The sequence below is a fragment of the Phoenix dactylifera genome, chromosome 15 (assembly GCF_051530095.1).
Source record: "Phoenix dactylifera cultivar Ajwa chromosome 15, Ajwa_hap1_PhDact_Kaust_v1.1, whole genome shotgun sequence".
Lineage (NCBI taxonomy): Eukaryota > Viridiplantae > Streptophyta > Magnoliopsida > Arecales > Arecaceae > Phoenix > Phoenix dactylifera.
In genome coordinates this window covers 22,052,186-22,073,822 of record NC_143204.1, presented here as the reverse complement: position 1 = coordinate 22,073,822, position 21,637 = coordinate 22,052,186, and the positions used below count along the sequence as shown (strand labels likewise).

The following is a 21,637-nucleotide window of genomic DNA, read 5'->3' as shown; positions in this document are numbered from 1 at the left end:
CCTTGTTGACGATCCTTTACTTGGACAACATTTAGGATCCTCGAACAGTGTGACATCTCACACCGAGTAAATTCTTAACCCTTCCTCTTCTTACTAATACTACGGAGTATTCTTGTAAATAAGGGCCAATGCCAGGTATATAAGAAAACGCCCTTAGTTCAGTTCGATAGAATGCAGGTCTCCAAAACCCGATGTCGTAGGTTCAAATCTTGCATAGCATGATTCAGTTTATGTTATGTCGAATCACAATAAAAAAAACTTAACAAAAAAAAAGTTTAATTGAAACTTGAATTTGACCTCCCGCGGGGAAAAGGTCAATCAAAAAAAATAAATGTTACTTAATCAAAGGTCCAACTGATCATCACGTTTGTATTATAACTATGCAGTTACGAATAAACCTGCCAAAGTAATAGGAATTAGATCTAAAACGATTCTAAATAGAAAAACTTCAATCATTTCGGTTTTTTGAGGGGATAAAAAGATGGGTAAGATCTATCCCTAATTATTAATTTGAATTATCCGTGAATTAGACCTAAGACGATTCCAAATAGAAAAACTTCAATCATTTTGGTTTTTTGACCGGAGATCAACAATGAAAAACAAAACCAAGTCGCATACTGGAGACGAAGTTAGACATACCATATATGTTATTTTTTCCACTTTCCTCAATACTAGCTGAAATCATACTAAAATCATGCCAAGAAGCATTGCATTAGCGAGACACCACATTCACTACAAGTCTAGACCCTGATATCTCTTACACAGCTCAAGTCTTCACTCTGAATGTCAAATAGAAAGACGCAGGATTTCAGGAATATCCTGAGAAAGTATAGTAGCTAGCCCGAACCTAACTAGAAAGTCTTAGTTGACCCAAAGTCAACCAATAGGACTTAAAAAAAAAATTAGGCAGAAATTATCTCCTTCAATCCAAGATGCAGGCAGTTTGAACATGCGTAGCTTCATCAGTCGGGTGATTAATCACCCTCCTGCTAGCAGGGTGAAGGGATTGGATTGCAGTTTGATTCACTTCATTTTGTAGGGTGCGTTCGCACAAATCTACACAAGATTGCTACAGTTTTATTTAGTTTAGAGTAGAACCAGTTGAAACTTGGTATATCTGATACTCTATGCAATATAAGTTTAGTTGATATGTAGTTAATTCATATACCCATAAAGAGCGCAGACAATGAAAAAGAGTGAAAACTACACCTTTGCATTCTATGGCCAAGTAGATCCACCGGTGCAAGATAGATTTTACCTGGGTACGGAGCCTATTGTTCTATCGTAATTTGTTCCCTTTTCATAATATATCATTAGCATTTTTCTGGAAATGACCAACTTTATTCTCATATTTGTTAATATAGGCCAAACTTGTGTCCTTTTTCAAAAAATTTTCTTTGTAGGCTTGCATTTATCCGTCATGTCCAATAATGAATGGGCATGCGAAAAATACCCTTATAAGCAATGAAAAATTAACAAGAAAAAATGTTTAAAAAAAGTTCAAAACAGATAATTCCTGTAAAAACAGTATTTTAGAAATGTAAAATAAATATGATTTTTTTGTTTTTTTTCAATCTGATGCAAGATTAAGGCACCATCTTCTAAGCCCCAATGGCCAATAAAACAAAAAGACGACTAGGTACCAAGAGAAGCGTGCAATAGACGAGCGGCTGTCTTCCTCTTTTTCCAGACACCCCCTCGTCCCGCCTCAACCCCTCTCTTCTCTCTTAACACCCTCAGACTCTCTCTCGCGCGCGCGCGAAAACAAGGCCCTAGGAGGAAGGGAGGGAGGGATCATGCTATATGGTCCCTCTGATCTAAAAATCTAGGGTTCGGAGATTAAAATTCTCTTGTATATGGCCCGTTCTTTTCCCTCCTCCTCCTCTTCCTCTTGATGGAGGTGGTGGCGGGAGGGCGCTGCAGCTGTAGCAGCTTCCTCGAGAATGGACAGGGCGTCTGTGTTGCCTGCGGCCGGTCCCGCCAGATCCTGAGCACGGCCACATCCTTCCCCGCGCCAATTTCGATCGACGACCGAGGTGATGGAGGGGATGGCATGGCCGAGAGGGGCGCGTCTTTGTACTTGCCGCGGTTGCTCGTCGGGGCGCTTTCCGGGGTCCTCACCGGGCTTTTCGCGCTGGGTACTCTCACCTACTATCCTTTTTCCCTTACTTAATTCTATCAATTCTGCTATCCCGGGCTTTGCTTAGATTCTTGATCATGTTCGTGGATCTTGATTCTACTGTAGCTCTTCAAGTTGCATGTTTCCCTTTTTCCTTTCGAACTGCCTGTTTTTTTTTATTCTTTTAGGCTGAATTCCTTCGCGGAAATGGATTAATTTCTGTTTGTCATACCAAATATCAAATGCCAAACTCCAACGAGACTAAAAGCTTAAACCTGAGTGATAATCGCATGATGCAAGGATGACCAGAGGAAAAGTTTTGATGGCGAGTTTAAGCTTGTAAAAAGGATGACAGATTTGTTGAAGCATGCTCATACAAATTGTGATCATATTCGCGTTCTTTGGGCAGCTGAAAAAACTGATTGGGAACTGAAACAGTTGAGGATTCATAGGATGCGGCTTCGACTACAGGTGTCATATAGGTAGTGTAAGAGCGTTGAGACGGGAAATAAAAGTGGAGTAGTGCTGCAAGGTCGTTAGTGGAACAAACTTGGATCTCATCTGAAGTTCCTAGGCAAGTGAATGTGACAACTAGGGATTTTACGAGAACTTAAAATGCTTAGGCTTCTTGATGCTTTGTGCATAACTCGACTTGAAACTTATCGAAGAGAATCCAGGATGTGAATTCAGAGAAATGATGAGCTTACAACGAAAAGAAAAGAAATTTGGGAAGCTGAAATCTAAAGATCTAGGGAGTGGATGATTCTCGCTATTGTCTGTTTAAAAAATAAAAAATATTATTTCTTCACTTCTGTCTGTGACTGGTAGAGATTGGAGCAGAGAACATGATACTTTTAGGAAATTTGAATTGGTTGCACTCAATTTTGGGAACAGAAATTGAAGATATTTGTTATCAATTTTGACCGAGCAAAAGTTCAAGATTTTGGAAGGTAATAATGGATTTCTGGTGTTTTCTCCCTCCTCTTCCACAAATGGGTCCCAGTGATTACATGTAAGGTGTAATCACTGATCAAATCTGTTCACAACCAAGCTTGAAGACTGACATAAAGTAGGGTGGTAAAGCGGCAAGGACCGAGTTAATCAAAGTGATTCTACCACACAAGCTAAGGAATTTACTTTTCCATGAAGCTAGCCTGGAGCTTACTCTTTCAAGTAGTGGCATCCAAGATTGTCTTAGGAGCTTCTTGTGTCATTGAGAGGTAGGTCGAGGTATGCAAAGGGAAAGGATCTTCTTTTCAATTTAACAGTGTGGCCAAATACTTTGCTTCCTCATCATCTATATTCATGCAAATCATTGAACTCTTGACAGACTTGAGGCTAGCCCGAACCCAAGCAAACAGCTTTAGTTGCAACAATGTTATCTTCTTCTTTTTTCAGGCATAGAAAAGAAGGGTGTCATCTACAAAATGGAGACTTCTCAAGTTTGAAAAACAAGGTTTAGAATCAATACCTTTGGTAAGTCCCTTCATGCCAGCAAGTTTAAGAATTCTGTATAACACATCAGAGACAAGGATAAAGAGGTTCGGTGATAGGGGGTCGCCTTATCTCAAACCAAGTTTGCAATTGATCCACTTACTCGGGGTGCCATTTGCAAGTACAACAATAGAAGAAGAGGAAAGAAGTAGCTCAATCCATATAATCCATTTATTTGGAAACCCTCTCCCTCTAAGAGTAGCATTAAGAAATTTCCAATTCACTTACTCCAAGGCTTTTTTGAAAAAACAATGAAAATATTGTAACCATACTTCAGGGGATCCCATCCGTGACAAGGGAGAAGGCATTTCAGGGCACTTTGAACTCGGCTTGGAGTGGAAAGAGGCGTACCGCTTTTCCTTGGAGAAGCATGGACAGCAGCGGCAGTCTGCAGCTCCCGATATCTTTCGATGCGAGTTTACCCCACATCAAGGAAAAATGTTAAGAGACTCGAGTCTCCCATGGATGAGCAAGATATTGTCAGACTCCATTCTCTTACCACGGCTAGCCCTGCACATCCTAGATGAATGTTCAAACCCCTACAAACAGAGCATAGCAGGTTGTTTCTACATTCTCTGTTGAAATGGCGTAGCTCCCTAAATTTGAAGCAGGCTCCAGGTTTGAACAAGGGTATCTGTTTCCGGAATGAAGCTCACCTACTTCGGGTCAAGGTAGGAGGGTTTGGAATGAGCCTGTTTAAATTGCTTCACTAAGGAACCAGGAGCGTTTAAGGAAGAATGGGATCTCCTTAGCTATGAAGAAAAGACAAATCTATGGTGTCCATTGAAAGCTAGACCTGGCTGCTTGCCTAAGACTCCATCTTGGCGAGCAATGAAGACAGAGGCGGAGGTGGTCGGCCATGAATGTGCTTGACCTCATGACGGCCAGCTCGACGATCAACCTCTCTTCCTCCCAAGAAAGGGTTTTCTAGGGGGAATATCTCTTCGTCGAGGGGAGGGGCCCCCACTCTTAGAGGGAATCCGAAGACTGCCAGTTTGTACCTTTCCCAATACCGAGGGGCACCCGGTTGACCCCCATCGCTAGAAATCTACCACCGGTCATTCTGCCCCCGTCTCTTCCTACCATTGATGATTGGAATTTACTGTTACCATCCATCTCAAACTGTAGTATGATTCTCTCAATGTGGCTACTTGTGCATACAACATGCATGTCTGTGCATGCACATGCACGTGCTATTGTAATTTAGACTTCTATTACATTTGTATTCAGTTCATTTATCCAATTTCAATTGTATTTGCTATTTTCTATAGTTTCAGGAAAAGTAGGTCAGATATTTTCTGTTGATTTTTATAATAACCTAGGACCTCACCCAAAATGGCTAGCCAGAAGATATTATTTGGGTTTCTTAGTCCTGTATAAGTACCCAAGATCTCTTCGGTGAATAACCGATGTGGGACTAAACATACACCCGCACGGGTCCTCACAGACTCTCCATGTTTAAGCCCTAACGTCCTCGTGAGGCTAAGAGTTCAAATCCATTCAAATTTAATCATATGCACCATGATAGGCCCGTGGTCAACCTCTATTAACTCGTGCTGCAGTATCCCCTAGTCCACATAGGCTATGAGCCGAGTCCACTGTGATACCATTTGTAATAACCCAGGACTTCATCCAAAATGGCTAGCCGGAAGGTATTATTTGGGTTCCTTAGTCCTGTATAAGTACCCAAGATCTCCTCGGCGAATAATCGATGTGGAACTAAACACACGCCCGCATGGGTTCTCACAAGTTTTTACTCTTATGGTTGTTCTTTTAGTTTGTTTTTAAGTCTTATTCTTGGAAAGTTATTTTCTCGTAGTCCTACTTTATGTTTATGTTGGGCTACAAATGTTTTTAACTCATTCAGATCGTGTCTTGAAAAGATTATGATGATTTTCTATGTGGGATTCTTTAGAGATGCAAATGTTGTAGAGGGTATAATTGGTTTTGGTGATGAATGAAAGACAGTAGATTTTCTGCTATCTTTTCCCATCTGTTTCTTATCGTTTCTTCTTTGGGCATAAGTAGCGACTCTATAGTGTACATATTATTGGCCTTGGATAATAAAACATCAATACTGAGCAAATTTTTGTGCCGAAATCTGAACTAAAAGTACAGATTTCATCAATCATGTTAGTTCATGTTAGTTCTGAAATTTATTTCTGATCCGCAAAATATATGGATTTGACCTTTGAATTGGATCTGCATCACATGTACACATGCATGCATGCATGCAAAAGTATGCACACGTATGAAATAGAAAAAAGTAGTTTCAAAAGAAAATAGCTGTTACAATTCAATAATAAATGCCCATACTTGATAAGGTGAGGTCTTGAAGTATGTCACTTCGACTATAGTTGTCACTAGAGTTAAGTACATAAATCTACTATCCTTGTCACCAGAGGAGTAACTTATTCTGTATTAGATCTGGTTTCCACTTATCCAACCTATGATTCTGATTTAATTGGGCATAAAGATCTTATGCGTGGTTTGCATTTCAAAGTCAATAGTAGAAGCTGTGAGGGGCTCATGAGTACTGATAAAGCACCTTAGGACTTTTGCTTCATAATGGATTTGATGGTTGCTTACACTCTTGATTATTGTTGGAAGGAGGGAGTTCACTAATTATGATTATTAATTTAGTGAATTTTGGCCAGCTGGATTGTATATAATTGTTCACAGCTAAAGCAATATTATGATGCTATATAATTGATGTCATTATTATGAGGAGATCTATAATTGCTTTTTGCAGTGGTGCTTCTAATCTTGTAACATACGTTGACCAAACATGCAGCTGGAGCTCTCACTGGAGCAGTTACTGGTGCATTGGCAGGACGGACTTCTGACAGTGGTGTCCTTCGTGGAGCTGGGTTAGGAGCTGTTGCTGGAGCTGTCCTCTCTGTTGAAGTTTTAGAGGCTTCTCGTGCCTACTGGTGCTCAGAGCGATCTGGTTCCCGGAATACATCATCCATGGTTTGTACAAAACATGCTACTCTTTCATTAGAGTTTTGGCAGGATAAATTGTATGTGCTGTTATCTTATGTAAAATGGTATCCATGACTGCATATCTTGGTTAATAAGTTGAAGTTATTTGGGCACTTCATTTTTCATTTTAAGATTTTAATAGTGATGCCTGGATACTTCTCATCCAGGAGGTTATTCTCCATGGCACATCATTTTAATTTATCCTTTTATTAAATTACAAGTCTGCAAACAAGTCTCATGTAGTGTTCCCTCTGACAAGTTGCTGCTTGATCGAGTTTGAATTTGTTCATTTATCCAATGTTATGATCCTATTATTTTTCTTTTTTAATTTTTTTAAAATATAAAACTAAAAGCGAATGTTACATGGAGCCTTCTGTAGTAGAGGAATATTGACATGTACCATTTGGAATAACTCCAAAGATTAAAACATAATTTGCTTGATTTATGTGCTGAAAGTTGCCAAGACTCAAATGCCATAAGGATATATTATCTTGTTGGGAATGATTTGGAGCTTTGGTGTAGGTGAGAAAGATGAGAGAATGGAGGTTGGAAGAACCCTTCTAAGTAGTACTGCAATCTAATTGACATAAAGTACTGAACAAGTCAAATCTTCTTTCTAAACCTTCTCAGTTTGGCAGCTGGATTTTGTGCCTCAGGATCTAAGTTGCATCTATCTGAATGCTACTTTCATGTATCATATGTTCCATAACATAGTTGCCAACCTAATATAGGTTGTACATACCATCACCAGTCTAGATCAGTACGTAGCAGTCAATCAGTCATACCATTGTGCACCACAGATTTATGCTATAGCTCATGCACAAATATATTACTACAGCTGAAGATTGGCCTGGCTCTCCTGAAGTCCATGTAGAATGGCTCAAATTTATGGTTTTCATTCCTTTTGTTATATGGCAATGTACTTCTTATGGCTATGATTGAAATATTTGCTTAGTTGTAATTTGTAAAATTCTCAGATAAAAATAGGGCATGCCACTATTCGAAGTTGCCTAAAATTTCACCCTTTTTTCTTTTCTCAGGCAGATTTTGTAGAGGAGCTCCTTCGTGGTCGGTTTGTACATGAACAATTTGTACCTGCAACGTTCATGGCATACCGCTGGCAGGTCAGTTTGTGATGTTTTAGTACAATCTTTGCTCGTATCCTTGATCATCACCCAACAGTCAACATGAAATTTTGGACAAGAGGAATTAGTCTAGGTTTCTGGCTTCTATCTCTGGGCTGTGAACCTCTGATGAATATGCAAGCTTAGGAAATTATTCCTGCAAGTTCTTGATTGACTCTGGGTGCTAAAATAGAAAAAGTGGAAATATTTTATGCTTCACTCTGTAATTTCTGATAGTAGACATTACTTTCTCTCATGGGTTGTTATTGTTTGAACATGGTGCTTTGACAAGAAAAGAATATGACATGCTTCCAAGATTTAGCAAGACAAAACTTGCAGCGGGTGCATGTATAATGAAGAGACAAGAAAACATACTTTTGGTCATTGCCTGGAGGCTGACATGTTACGTTACTGTTTTGTTTGCATCTATGTTCTGGTTTTGCTGATAGAGTGTGGACTCATGTCATGTGGGCACTATAAGCAAGGCAGTTTGTGTAACTTTGCCTAAAGTCATCTTCAGGGGCAAGAAAATGTATAATCTATGCTGAATTGAATGCTAACATTCATGTAAATAGATTTTTAGCCATCATCAATAGTTATCGTACCTTTGCCCATATTTGTTTCCAACCTGAAGCTTTTTGCTGATTTTTTTACTTTTAATTTATTCTTAATATATGTTTACTTCATGAAACCATGCAACGTGATAAGTACTCGCAGTAGTTATCTTGAATTTTATGATGCTATCAGCTGAGAGCTTGGAGTTGTGATCTACAACATAAGCAGAAGAAAATGCTTCATTTTGGTGCCAAAAAACCTCCATCTAGTAATTTGTACTCTTTGTATGTCTGTCGGCTATTATCAAGTTTTCTTAGGAGTCACAATTTCATCAAAATGTGATGGAGGAGGGACATTCTTTTGTCATAATTCTGCTTATTGGCAGACCCAAAGGTTACCTGATACCTTGGTTTTGCTTGTTTTGGATTCAAATTTGTAATTCACAATTTGCTTTAGTGAATTAAATTTTCTAAGAGTAGGATGAGAAAAAAATCATTTTTATTGATTTCTAGGAATTTGCATCAAATTCTATTTTGGTTTATGAAAATTTTGTTGATCAATTGGTTTGTATTTGTTTAAACATGTATGAAGTAAATGACAAAATTGAAGCTTTTTAGAAAAATTAGGAGAAGCTGTACAGGAAAAATTACTGTATCTAGGAATTAATTGAATGAACATTTATGTAGAATTTCTAATTTGCTCATTTTCTGTACTAGATGAACTGGATTGTCAACTGGTTCGGTTCATACCAATTTGCTGTTTGCTTCTAATTTTATCAATTAGCCAATTAGGTGACTATTTCTTGTCCTTAAGATGCATGCCAAACACTTCGGATTGCAGCTTGGTTATTGGCTCTAGTGTTTTGGAGATAAATGTCTAATTCCATTCTTTTGTGTTTATTCTGTTTTTCTGGACCACTGATTTTGTCTATAATCATCGTAAAATATAAAAGATTGGATTAAGCTTGTCAATGAAGATGACCTTTAGTGCTTATCTGCGCTAGGTTGTGTACTTATGTGAATATTGCTTAAGGGTTGTGATTTTTGCATAGTGTTTGGTTTATATAAAAAATGGCAGATAAACTTCTTTCCTTTCTCATTCCATGGAAAGTATAAACTTCATCAGCAACCCATACCCATTATCAGTTTATCATTTTTAATTTGTTTCTGAGTTTACCGGGCTTGTTATCATGAACTATTGATATTGTAATAGTTCCTGAAATAACTCTTTGTTTTCGCATATGCTTTTTGATGGGCTATATTCAGGCTCAATTGGGCCAAATTCTGCCTTTTTGGGAAAATTTTGATTTATTATTTTATTTTTGTTCCAAAAAAAATGATTTATGTTTAAGATTATCTATTTATGCTAAGCATACAGGTTAACATCTCAGACCTAGGCCAGGATGAGATGTATGATATCTTTGGAGAGGTTGCATCAAAAGGTCTATCAGGGGAATCACTAAAGAAGTTACCATGTCATGTCGTCACTGATGAAAAAAGAGATGGCTGTGGAGAAATTATATGTTGCACGATTTGTCTGCAGGTACTTCCATTTTATCAGATGCAAAACCATTTTCTATATGGTTTCTCCTTTTTCTTTTTTATTGCATGTTCTTTTTTATGCATTAATATTTATGGTCTTCATTGGTTCATCCAAGTTGGCGTTGCTTTCATGTATGACTGTAATTTTTTATTGCATTGACTCGTTCTTTTTCCTTTCTCCAGGAATATTGTGTTGATTGGTCATCTTGTCAATAACAGAGTTTTATGCGCTTAGTTTGTGCTCTGAAACTTGTATCAAACTTGCTGCAATTTAACAATACTAGTGTACTGGTGAAAACATAGGCATGCCTTCTGCAACCCCTCCTTGCTTAAGTTTTCTGTCTCCTGACTTTCTGCACCTCTCATGTCCATATTGTCCACACCATTTATTGGGTTGATTATCGTTCAGGATCATTAGATAATAAACCCCGCAAAGCAATTTTTCAGGTCAAATGGGAGGTCAACGAGTTGGCCACCCTTCTATCTGGTTGATAATCAGCTAACATATGTTTTGTATGAGCACTGGGCAGAAATAGTCAAGACAACTAATTGAACATAATAAATGAATTCATTTGTTTCATTGCTTCATCCATGTGAAACGTACGAGGACGATAGAGATTCCACACACAGTGCAGGTAAAATCAGGTGTGTTCAACATTGTATATGTACCAGAATCTTGTATGGTCACATTAGAACATCCTTTTTCACTTAAAAAAATAGATAATTAGTAAATGAATATGATCCCTCAATTCTCTTTCTTTACCAGATATTTGGTCATCAACCACAGGAGACTCTTGATTATGATTTTCAGGTTAGATATTTCTGAATAAAAAGTTGGAAAGCTATAGGTAGTTTTAAGTGATCAATTGCACACTGAACTCTGATACGGTGAACCACTCTGCCAGGTTTCGTAAGAATTTTTCTTTCAACGTTTATAATTCAATACTGCATATTCTCTCCCTTCTCCAGAATTCGTTATTCGTTCAAGCGACATCTGAATCTCGGAGCCATGTTAATTTTACATCAAAGTGTAAGGTGGATACCCTGCTAATTTTTACACCTAAGATTTTATTATTACCATAGAGTTCATTGTCTACTCGGCATTTTTTTGTTCTTCAAATCTCCCAATATGTCAAGGCTAATGATTTGTATGGCTGCTAGGACATTGTGACTGGAGATACCGCGAGGAGGTTGCCTCTGTGCTCCCATACATTTCACTTGTCATGTGTGGACAAATGGCTCGTCGGGCATGGCTCTTGCCCTGTATGTAGGCAGGATGTGTAGTCACCGATTTATATACCGGAAATGATGTATTCGCCATCTTCTCTTGTGCATCCAAGATGATGCCCGGTTGTTCCAGTCATCTGGTGTGTTGCTGCGTACAGACATCCCCTTGTCCTGTAAAGATATATGTAAAAGAGTACTGCTTGGCGTACCCTGAATCATCACCAAATTGCGTTTTTGTGCACCACACACAGGGTAGGTGGTTCATGAAGGGCTTTATTGCTCATTCTAGCCGTAGCAGTTCGCAGAATAAACTGGATTCCGGTATCCTAAGGGGTGCACAAAGCATCTTCCTATGTAAAATATCCATCCATCATCTATGCAGTTGTAGATAAGTGTAACCTTTATACTGTGGGATCCTTTTCTTCTCTTAAATCTTGTGGTAGATTTTTTACTGCTATTTGTCATGAGATCTTGAACTCTTACCATCTTGGTGACCGCTGGTTGCAGCTATTGGTGTTTAATTGCACCAGCACAGATAGACAGCAAAATGGTGGCAACTGTAGAAAGATGCACTGCTGCGCTTGTTTCCGTCTCGTTCATAAAAACTATAAATTTTTACGTGTGAACCGGAGACAGCATTATGGTCGTGATACTGTTTGTTTCATCTTCTTCCCCCAAACAAGCATGGAGTGCAGGTCTGTCGCATTTTCATGATCTCATCCGAGCCGGCCGGAAGGCAGGGCTCAGAAATCACTGCATACCGGATTCTGCATCGATGTGGCATCTGAAAAATAAAAATTCCTTTACTTGCGTATGGACTTGCTATCAGCTTAATCATCCATGTCCATGGTTCATCAAAAATAAGAGCGATGCTAGTCCGTATAAGATCTTGATTTCCTCTCTCTCATATAATCCATAGTTCACTCCTGGGATCTCATAAAAAAGATGAGTATGCTGATGGTGGTAATTTAATTTGTTTGATTCAGGCATGAAGCAAGCATTTGACTTGGAATAAAGTCTTATGCTTAACAAATATTATTTAAACAAGCATGAACCAAGAATGGCTGTGATGGTCAAAAGAGGTGTCACATACTGTTTCATGGCATGAACATATCATTTGTATTTATTTTTGACTTTTCTTTTGTAGACCATAGGATGCTTACCCGGTGCTCGCTAAATTCGTCCCAATTGCAGAAGTTACCGTGGTTTGTATGGACTTCGACATGCAATCGACCACGTTCAAAGTGAGAGAATTGTTCTAGGGGGGGATTCAATCACTATGGTTTCGTGGATCAAGGAGCATGATTCTTTAATGCACCTGGTCTTGAGAAGCATCAAAGTGTTGGTTCAGGGATGCGGTATTTTTCTTGTTCTCAAGTCCTTGGAGAGGCTAGGCAAGTGGTGGACTATCTTGCGAATGCTGCTTGTTCTTCTGTTTTTTTTTTTTTAGATGCAACGGCGTCTCACTACATTCGACCATGAGTATGCTCAGAATAGTTACAGTACAGAACACGCTCTAGTGTCAGCGACACGTGCTCTAAGACCCCCCATGAGATGGCTCCAAAGTGGTGTGCCGCAAAGGAGGCAACCCAGTCCGTCGCATTATTTGTCTCCCGAAACACATATAAAACTCGAAAGGAATCAAGCACATGTAAAACTCGAAAGGAATCAAACTCCTCCATAAGATGGCAAATATCGGGGGGTGTAAATCTATCCGCTGCTTGCTCTTCTCAACAGGAATCATTTTGGATTGAAGATTTTTCTTGTCGTCTAGCTTATCATCTTCGAGCAAATGCTGTAGATGTTTCTTTTATTCGGTTGCAGTGATTATAGCACTCCTTGTAACCCCCAAAAAAGAAGTTATTTAGAAAAATATAGCTAAATTCTTAACACAAAAAAAAATTAAATCCAAACAAAAGTTATTTAGGAAAATATAGTTAAATTCTTAAAAGTTATTTCTTTTATTCGGCTGCAATGATTTTACATGGAACTTTTAGTGTCTTCAGCTTAATTCTTCAGTTATTCTTTCTTTTAATACAAGCTGGTCCACATTTCTTTTGGTTCATGTTTGATGTAGCACCATCTCGAATTGGCATCTCCTTCAAAACTCTTCTGGAAGAGAAAAAACTCAATCTTCCGATGGTTTGCAATCCGTTATCTTGGAATTCAACTGAAGAGTCACCAACAATGTTAACGGATCTTTCAGGGGGTTTAGCGATTCATCCTAAGGTTTATAGGTTCATTGTGTTGCTTTTTGAAGATATCTTCATTGTAAAATAAGTCAGATATGGGATTTATTTTGGCAAACAACCTCTCAAGTTTGAAGTAAAATATATAGCAAACCACAACCTAGGTCGATTAGTTGATTATTTGCATGTGAAATAATTACCAAAGAATCTATATCATGTATATGATTACGAGTTCTGCAAATAATATTTCACAACCAGCACAGAGTAATTTATTAAAATAAAACCAAAGACTCACCAATATGAAGACCATAAGTCTTGTTCTGCGGCGAGTGTAAAAAACAAGCAAGAAACCGATATCAAAGATGAGATGAAAATCGGATAACTAAAGGAATATAAAGTGCAAGAAAAGCAGAAAATGAAAAATGAAGAAAATAAAACAAAGGTGAAAGGAAGATTATTTCCTATACGAGAAGAAGGGTGCATGGATCGTCCTTCATGTTTTGCAGAGAGAAGTGGGCTATCATGAGTTCATGACAACACCAGCTTTCCTATCTAACGCCACCAAAGCAGGGGAGTAGCAGCAGGAAGGTAGATAAAAGGGCAGCAGGCTTCTTTCTGTAAGATCTCAATATCTATAGCCCTCTTTTTAATCTTGCAAACTCTTTGAGTAGAGCTTTGGCTTTCCTTGAGGAGTAGTAAGAGAAAGAAGAGTTATATTGCATCGTTTCATCTATTATTTGGTATTAGTATAAACTTTAGGAGGTAGCAATGTATCTTTGAGAGTTGCCACATTGCTTTACTATAGTGGCGAGTAATACCATCCAAGATTTTAAGTCTTGGCATTGGACTTGTGTCAATAGCTTACTAGCACAATACAATATGGTACAATATAACCCTATACATTGTTACAATATTAGTCCTTGCAACACTTCTATCATATATTGGTACAAGAATTTAGTGAACCCCTAGCCAAGGTTCACCAGATCAATATTAGGTTCGTACTTGCCAGCGCTATTGGTTCAATATGATTGTGTACCGAACTGAGGTGTACCAAAAATGAAGGATTGGGAGAAGAAGAGGGGAGTGAGGAAGAAAATGCTAACCCTAACCCTAACCCTAGAAGGAGGAGAATCGATTTCTTTTTTTTTTTTTTTGGGGGGGGGGGGGGGGGGGGAGGGGGACAAAGGAGAGAAAGAGGGAGAGGGAGAGGGAGGGAGACAGAGGGAGAGGTGTACGGGGCATCGACATTGATCAAAGACATCGATATCATGTACTGATGGATCCTCTAGCAATAGTGTGGTGGGGCTTCGAATCTCCGGTTCATGGCGGAAGGAGTGAGGGCGAACGAAGCCATGAATGGGTCCCGAGGGGGAGGGGACTGACCCAACTATCTCAGTTCTTGGCTGGTTCAGTTTGGTCTGGTTTGACCCACTTGGTTCGGTTTGGTATAGTGAACCCTGCCTCATACTATACCAATATTGTACCGGGTTAGCATGGCATGCATTGTATATTTGTATCGGCTTGTATAAGTTGATACTTGAAAAATAGAAGCTAACGTTAGGTGATTGTTTACACAATGGATTATCTGATCAATCTGCTATCTCCTTTTGTGAGTGCTTTAAAGTAAGAAAGCATGGTTGATGGTGAATTTTGAAATATTGGAGGAGTTGCATATCCCATATTCCTATTATTTTTGGAATATTAAAAAACACTTTTTACTAGATTCTATCATCCAAACTTCTAGGAATTAGCAGCCCCCCATGATCTCTCGAACTATTTTTATATGGCTTCTTCCCATGACAACTTTTCTTGTGGGCACATATTGCAGGTATCCGCCTCCAAGCATCCAAACAGCCCTTAGGCTCAGATTTTGTGCTGGAAAAGAACCTGCACTAAATCCATTGCTTTCTAAAGTTCTTGCCTATATTCTCGCATCGGCATGCTGTGCTTGTTCAGATATGCGTATCTATGGTGGCGAGAGAAAGAGATGAACTCTCAGGCTAAGAGACTGCAAGGTTTGTGTCCTCTTACACCAGACGAGACTGAACTAGTTTTAAAGGCTTTCGGCTTCTGGTACAATAATCAGATCTACATTGCTTCAGGTGAGATATATGGCAGCAATCGGAGACACAGCATTACCAGTTGCGTTCCAAAACTTGTAAGGTCTTTTCTACCACATAATGCGAGCTTCTATTTTTTGTATCTTATGTTCTTTGGTTTTGAACAAACAAACAATAAGGTTGGATTCTGAATATCATTTTTGCTATTATTCGCAATATTCAGTTCCTCTGCTGCTTTCACCTTCTTCCATGCCCTACCCCATTCATGGGCATTCAGCATCGTGTTTAATAGATGATTGTAATATTTTTCATTTTCAGGTAAGAAAGGAGATGCTACTTGACCCAGAGGATCTGCATCAATTTCAGAGTAACTCGTCCCAAATGGCTTCTTTGGATTACATGGTTTCTATAGCTAGTGATGTTTTCATACCCACGCATGATGGGAACATGGGGAAGGCTGTTGAAGGCCACTGCAGGTTAGATTACCTACATTGATCATGCCGATATCCAGTGTCCTGCAAGTTCTAACCTCTTCATTTTTAGGAGAATGTCACTGGTGGTTGATGCAAGCTAATGCTTTTGATGTTTTGGTAGGTATCTTGGATTCAAGAAAAGTATTTTTCTGGACCGCAGAAAATTAGTCCAGCTTGTTGATTTGCATGAAAATAAGATGCTTTCCTGGGATGATTTTGTGTCTGCTCTTAGACAGGCTCGTGAGGGGAGATCTGGACAGCCAGCCTGCCGGAAAGTGGTAATAGACAAGCCAAAGGAGGAAGATTACTTCTATGCAAACCCTCATGGTTGGGTGTGAAAGATAATGAAATTGCCAATTTTGTTACAAGGAGTCTTGTATCAAATTCTAAAACACAAACGCCATCTTATGTGCACTGGGTCATCTTCACCTACCTCGGGCTCGTCAGCTACTGGTAGTTGTCTCTCCATGATGCATCTTACCCTTGAGAAAAAATTCAGATCTTTTACCAATCTCATCACCATTACTTGTTCAGCTGGAATACCACCCACGCACAGTAAGTTACAAGAAACCGTGAGCCCAGCTCAATCATTAGGGATTTTTAGGTTCCGAAAAATCTCTGTTTGGATCACTGAAGGATGAGCCTAAATAATTGCAGTCTATCATGTGTCTGGGTTGCTAGATTGATTCTGTTGATGGACTTTTTTTTTTTTTTTTGATTTTATGCATGAGAAGAAGGTTCTGTGAAAATGGATCTTCATTTCTGAAATACCGAGGCACACACACGAGTCTATTAAAATGCAGCCTTGAAGGGCCTCTAAACTCAGATTACTGAAAGCATAAGACAGACATCAACCTACTTGGATTCCCAAAAGATTATTTCACCTTGCTCCCCAACTAACCCCAGGTCCTTAAGCCTCCTCTCCTGGTAGTACTCCAGCCCATCCAACTCCAGCTCCCTCTCTCGGAATATATCATCAATCTGCTTAAGTACTTTCTTCTCACCTGCTCTTACAGCAACTGCAATTTGAAGTCTGGAATCCAGATTACCCTCTTCCATAAGTTTTTCATCCTGCAGATCTTATTCATATGCTGAATCATTTATTGTACATGCAAACATGATTTAAGAACAAGCACATCATAGATGAATTGAAGTGATCGTGAATTCTTTGCATATGGGAAAGAAAAACCTAGTATCAGAAGCATTTAGATTTTAGTTTTGCTATGTTCATAAGCATGACCGTAAGGTTATATTAGTCTTCTTAGGATTAGCTTAATGAATCCTGCTTTGGGAAATCTTCCTATCATTGCTATATTTTTGGCACATTAGAGCTTCAAAAAATTCACAAAAAGGAGTTAAATTAGGCTTGAACTTTCGACATATAAAAAAGAACAAACAAAAAGATAACATGAAGTTACAAGTACTATATTAACTTCAATTAAATTTTTAGAAGTCGCGGTTGATGTAATATAATATTTGGAAGGATAAAGTTAGCAACTAGCATACAGTGTGGAAGAACTTGCAGTATTGTAGAGTGTAGTGATGGAAACTGATAAAAAATTTAATGGCCATGTACAACAATGGGCAGATCATGCACATGGATCTAAAAAGAAAATGGGGAAAGATTTAACCTGCATGGTAATTGTAAAGGCTGCATGACTACAAAGGGTCAAATAACCAAGATCTGGTGTGCTCAGCTGTGAGTTTCAAGTATGGATATCAAACTAATTGTATGAAGTATTGAACAAGCTGGCACTCCATCCTTTTCAGGTTTCAAGAAATGGATAAGCTTGATCCTGACCAAAGTTCAGCCAGGTTCAGCAAAAGCAAAGCCAAATTCAAAAAAATCCAAAATATAATTATTACATAGGCTATTAGTTCAGCTGCATATTTTTTAGGTCATCATCATGTTCTTCATGAAACAGAAACCATATAAACTTGGGTAAAGTAGTTAGTTATTCAAGTCATGGCTAATCACTTGTCAGATGAACTTAGTAAAATGGTCTCTGTAACTTAATCGAATAGTTTTGAAGCCAACACTGAAAGAGACACAAGTATACCTCTTCTATGGTAGTGTCATAGGCAGACAAGGCAGATTTGCAAGCATCTCTAACAACTCGGCATATTGTTTCCTCATTGGCACGACTCACAGGCAATTCAAGGTGACCCCAAACTGAATTCCTAAAAATTGATTCTAGAAGAAATGCATCTGTTCCCCCAAGAGCTACCATCCGAAGATATGGGAGCATTGCTGGAGGGAGAGGAGAACCCAGGATGACGTCAAAGTAAGCAGTCTCCCCTAAACCATTTGTTTCAGCAATATCCAACTTGTCTCCATAAAATGGATCTGATTCTGTAATTTCTAGTGTCAAAGTATACACCTCCCTCTCTGGCCTTGACTCAATGAAGCCGTAGTCAAGTGCCAATTCAGAATTGCTCTTTGCCCGATCATATTGAATATACACCTGCCAATAGTTTAATTGTTAAGACAGATACAACTTGGACAGTGCGTGTGTTTTTCACCACAACCACTAGGTTCAGCTACATAGCTACTTATCTTACCATAAAGACAAAACTGATAGGATTTTGGTCTCAAAATGACTAAAGGGGAAAAATGAAATTGTGCACTGATAGAGAGACTTCACCTGCTCACCAGCCTTAACAGAAATTGGTGTTCGCAAAGAGAATATGAGTTCCCTTGAGAAAAAGCCCTTTTCTTTTATCTCCCAAAAAGAGTCTTCTGAAGTTATGCTAGAACTATGGTTGATCTAATTGCAAACAGCCAAAACAAAAAGTCAAAACTAAATATTTTCCATTGACAAAAGGCAGAACACCAGCAAAACATACATAACGATTAACATGGCAGTTCTTTGCAACAAAAAGTTTGATTTCCTTGCAAATAAGAAATTGATATAATAATATGAGCAATCCTTCTTTTCCTGAAAGCTACTGAATTTGTTGAGCAGACAAGCATGTCCAGATGGAACAAAAAAATTATGGAAAAATCTATTTTCATCTTAAAGATATTTCTAGCCTGTTTTATATAATTTTTTGCATGTACTTTAATTTGATGTAGATCGATTCAGTAGATTCTAACAGTTGTAGCACTAATGGCACAGCAGTAATATAAGATTTTTCAGTATGATAAATTAACAGTATAGGAGCATCAAACATAAATTATAACAATAGATAATGTAGAAACAAGGGAGTATGGTTATGCCAACATGATTTAAGCTACCTAAATCTTGGTTCAAAGAAATTTTCAAATTATAGAAGTTTTAGGATATTGAAATTATTAGAATGAGCCTTGGCACAACGATAAGGTTACTCCATTATGATCCGGAGGTCATGGGTTAGAAAAGGCTGCATCTTGACCCTCCCCAGATCCCTCACTAGTGGGACCTCATGCATTGGGCTTTTTAGAAGTTTCAGGGTATATATGTCTCCACCTTACAAATTAATATCTTGGATATAAAAATGTAACTAATGGGCATGGTTATTTCTCAGTAATCTCAAAATCTTGGACAAAATTTCAAATTCTATAACTTCCACCGAAGAATAGATGAAGTTTTGTTTAACAAAGTTATAGCACATCAAAAGTTTCAATTTTGGGGTATTTAAACATGTAGTTCAGCAATTCTTTGTGCCAGATGAAAAAATTGGTTCTTGCACATCATATTAGAAATGACTATATTTGGATAACATAAGGATCTATATACTTTGAGAAAATAATGGAGTTAGTTATAAATTTTGGTCCAGCGATGCTTTGAGACTATGCCAAGGTTGTGGTTGGCTGCATTTTTTTTTTTGTTTGTTCTTTCAAGCCTGTTTTGGCTACCAAAACGAAAAAGAAAACAAAAGAAAAAGAAAAGGAAAAGAAACTACGAAGATCTTACAAGGTCAGCCAGCGGTATTAGAGCAAGATTTTCGCCGCGAAGGTGTGGAAATACCCTTGATCTGAGTATTCCGAAAGCCCACAGGAAATCATTGGATGTTATGGTTGAGGGGAAGAGATGTTTGTTTGGAAGTATGACATCATCCTCAACTTTGATGAACTCACTCTGCACGAATTCCTTGACACCCATTATTGTGCTCAGTAATTGGGTTCCTGCAAAAGAAATCTTCTCAATTTACAACATAAAGATTGAACCAAAAATAGAGATGTGGTGCAAGATTACATGAATAACCATGCTTAAAGAAAAAGAGAGGGCATGCACACATGCTATACACGAAATGTTACTAACAAATAGGTTTTTAGGCTCCCTTAGGTGTTCAAGGAAGCCTTGTTAATACATACAAGGGAGCATATAACTAAGGATTGGAGCTTTCTAATAGTGCAAAAGATGATACAATAATAAACAAATTACCATTCTTTTATCATGCGCCCTGGTGGATAAAAGAGCAGAGAAGAGAACATACACATGATGCACCATCTTGTTAACCGTTCTGGAATGATTAGCATTCTACATACACTGTAAAGACTTGTTTTTGATTAATTACCTTGTATCTCCGAAAGCTCCTCCTCTGACCTGCACTGGAAATATCGAATGGCGCTTAAAATCAGCACATACCGAATCACCAAACAAGCAATGTGACTTCCAGGCAAAAATTCATTTTTTTTTCATTTTTTTAATGATAACGAGGAAAAAATTCAAACTGCGCAGCTAATAGCACCAGTTGCGGCGCAGCTTTGAGGAATTATGGGAGCGGTCATGAAGTCTCACCAGAAGATGGGAGAATCGGTGGCGAGCGGAAGGATGTCGAGATAGGGGCGCCATGAAGAAGCCGAGCCCAAGGCCTTCTCCCTGAGGAGGAAGAGAGCAATGGCGATCCAGGATTTGAGGCCTCCGCAGACGCGCCCGACGTCGGAGGCGGCGACGGTGTCGGGGTTGATCCACAGCTTCTTGGGGACCTCCACCACCACCTCGTTCTTGGTGATGTCCCGCTGGGCAACAAGGCCTAGGCCTTCGGGGACGAATTCCGGCTTCACTGACGGTGGGGAAGAGGAGGAATTCACCACTCCCTCGTCGGACAGCCACCGCCAGAAGTCACGGACGGCTGATTTGGAAGGGATGGCGACGGCGAGTTGTCGAGATTGAGAGAGGGCAGTGATTCTTCTGGTGGTGGTGGTGGTGGTGGTGAAAATAGATAGGGGATGGGGGTTGGAGATGGCGCATGAGAGGGAGGGAGGGAAGAGGAGACGGGGTAACGCCAACATCTCTTGCCGCTGCGGGTGGAAGGAGAACGGGAGCCTTGGTGACCGTTGGTTTCTCGCAGCAGGCGTGGATATATACATCGCCACTTCTCTCTCTCTCTCTCTCCAAGTCGGATAAATTATACGGTAAATTACTTTCTCATCCCTCTAAAGATCCCACAGGATTATATCCTACCAGCATGGATGCATCAAACAAAATTAGATAAAAAAAAGAAAAAAGAATGGAGCGGACTAATAACTTTCACAAATCCAATTAAAATGTTGTGCAGCAGATGAGGCGATTCAATCTGTTGCGATGTTTGGCTTGCGATAAGCATAAATAATCTGAAAAGTCATACAATCCCTCGGACATATTTGATATCGTGTGGGTGCTCATCTCCGGCTCTCATGTGGCTCTAAATCCATCTGATTATAGTAGCCGAGTCATCTTCTAGATGGATGCGCTCAGCTCCTAATCTGACCTGCACATAAGTAATCCCTCCATTGGAATCAGTTTAGAGTTGGCGTCTTTAATCACAAAATCAGCATCTCCTCAATCTTTCTCATCAAAAACACTCATATTGGAGTTCACCTTGAAAAAGCATAGAGCGGAGATCTTAGAAGATAAAAATCATCTAAGTCACTTCAAAAACTAAATGGAGGCCCTAGATATTTC

General features: G+C 39.0%; 2 protein-coding genes and 1 pseudogene across 7 annotated transcripts; 2 read left to right on the top strand and 1 right to left on the bottom strand.

Moving 5' to 3' along the window:
• The first annotated feature begins 1,613 nt into the window (after positions 1 to 1,613).
• Positions 1,614 to 11,524, top strand: LOC103714848 (NEP1-interacting protein-like 2). Of its 5 annotated transcripts, XR_015973802.1 has the most exons (7): positions 1,617 to 2,138; positions 6,408 to 6,586; positions 7,639 to 7,722; positions 9,655 to 9,819; positions 10,002 to 10,629; positions 10,788 to 10,853; positions 10,980 to 11,150. XR_015973802.1 is itself a non-coding variant. In XM_088712020.2 (6 exons), exons 1-6 carry the CDS (start codon positions 1,895 to 1,897, stop codon positions 11,100 to 11,102), a joined length of 822 nt encoding a protein of 273 aa, XP_088568146.1. In that variant the 5' UTR covers positions 1,614 to 1,894; the 3' UTR covers positions 11,103 to 11,524. The 5 variants fall into 5 exon arrangements, 4 of the variants coding, with proteins under 4 accessions (XP_088568146.1, XP_088568148.1, XP_088568145.1 ...); XM_088712020.2 differs by lacking the exon at positions 10,002 to 10,629 and having other exon boundaries at positions 1,614 to 2,138; positions 6,447 to 6,586; positions 10,980 to 11,524; XM_088712022.1 differs by lacking the exon at positions 10,002 to 10,629 and having other exon boundaries at positions 10,788 to 10,848; positions 10,980 to 11,524.
• Positions 11,525 to 15,221: 3,697 nt separating this feature from the next.
• On the top strand, positions 15,222 to 16,105 carry LOC148699942 (rhamnogalacturonan I rhamnosyltransferase 1 pseudogene; annotated as a pseudogene).
• A 400-nt stretch (positions 16,106 to 16,505) lies between these two features.
• Positions 16,506 to 21,124, bottom strand: LSMT-L (Rubisco methyltransferase family protein). 2 transcript variants are annotated; one of them, XM_008802277.6, is made up of 6 exons: positions 20,492 to 21,114; positions 20,268 to 20,296; positions 19,664 to 19,875; positions 18,413 to 18,535; positions 17,828 to 18,232; positions 16,506 to 16,838 (listed from the first exon to the last, which is right to left on the bottom strand). In XM_008802277.6, the coding sequence occupies exons 1-6, from the start codon at positions 21,061 to 21,063 to the stop codon at positions 16,623 to 16,625; spliced, it is 1,557 nt and encodes a 518-aa protein (XP_008800499.4). In that variant the 5' UTR covers positions 21,064 to 21,114; the 3' UTR covers positions 16,506 to 16,622. The 2 variants fall into 2 exon arrangements, with proteins under 2 accessions (XP_008800499.4, XP_088568141.1); XM_088712015.2 differs by having other exon boundaries at positions 16,558 to 16,846; positions 20,492 to 21,124.
• Positions 21,125 to 21,637: the final 513 nt, after the last annotated feature.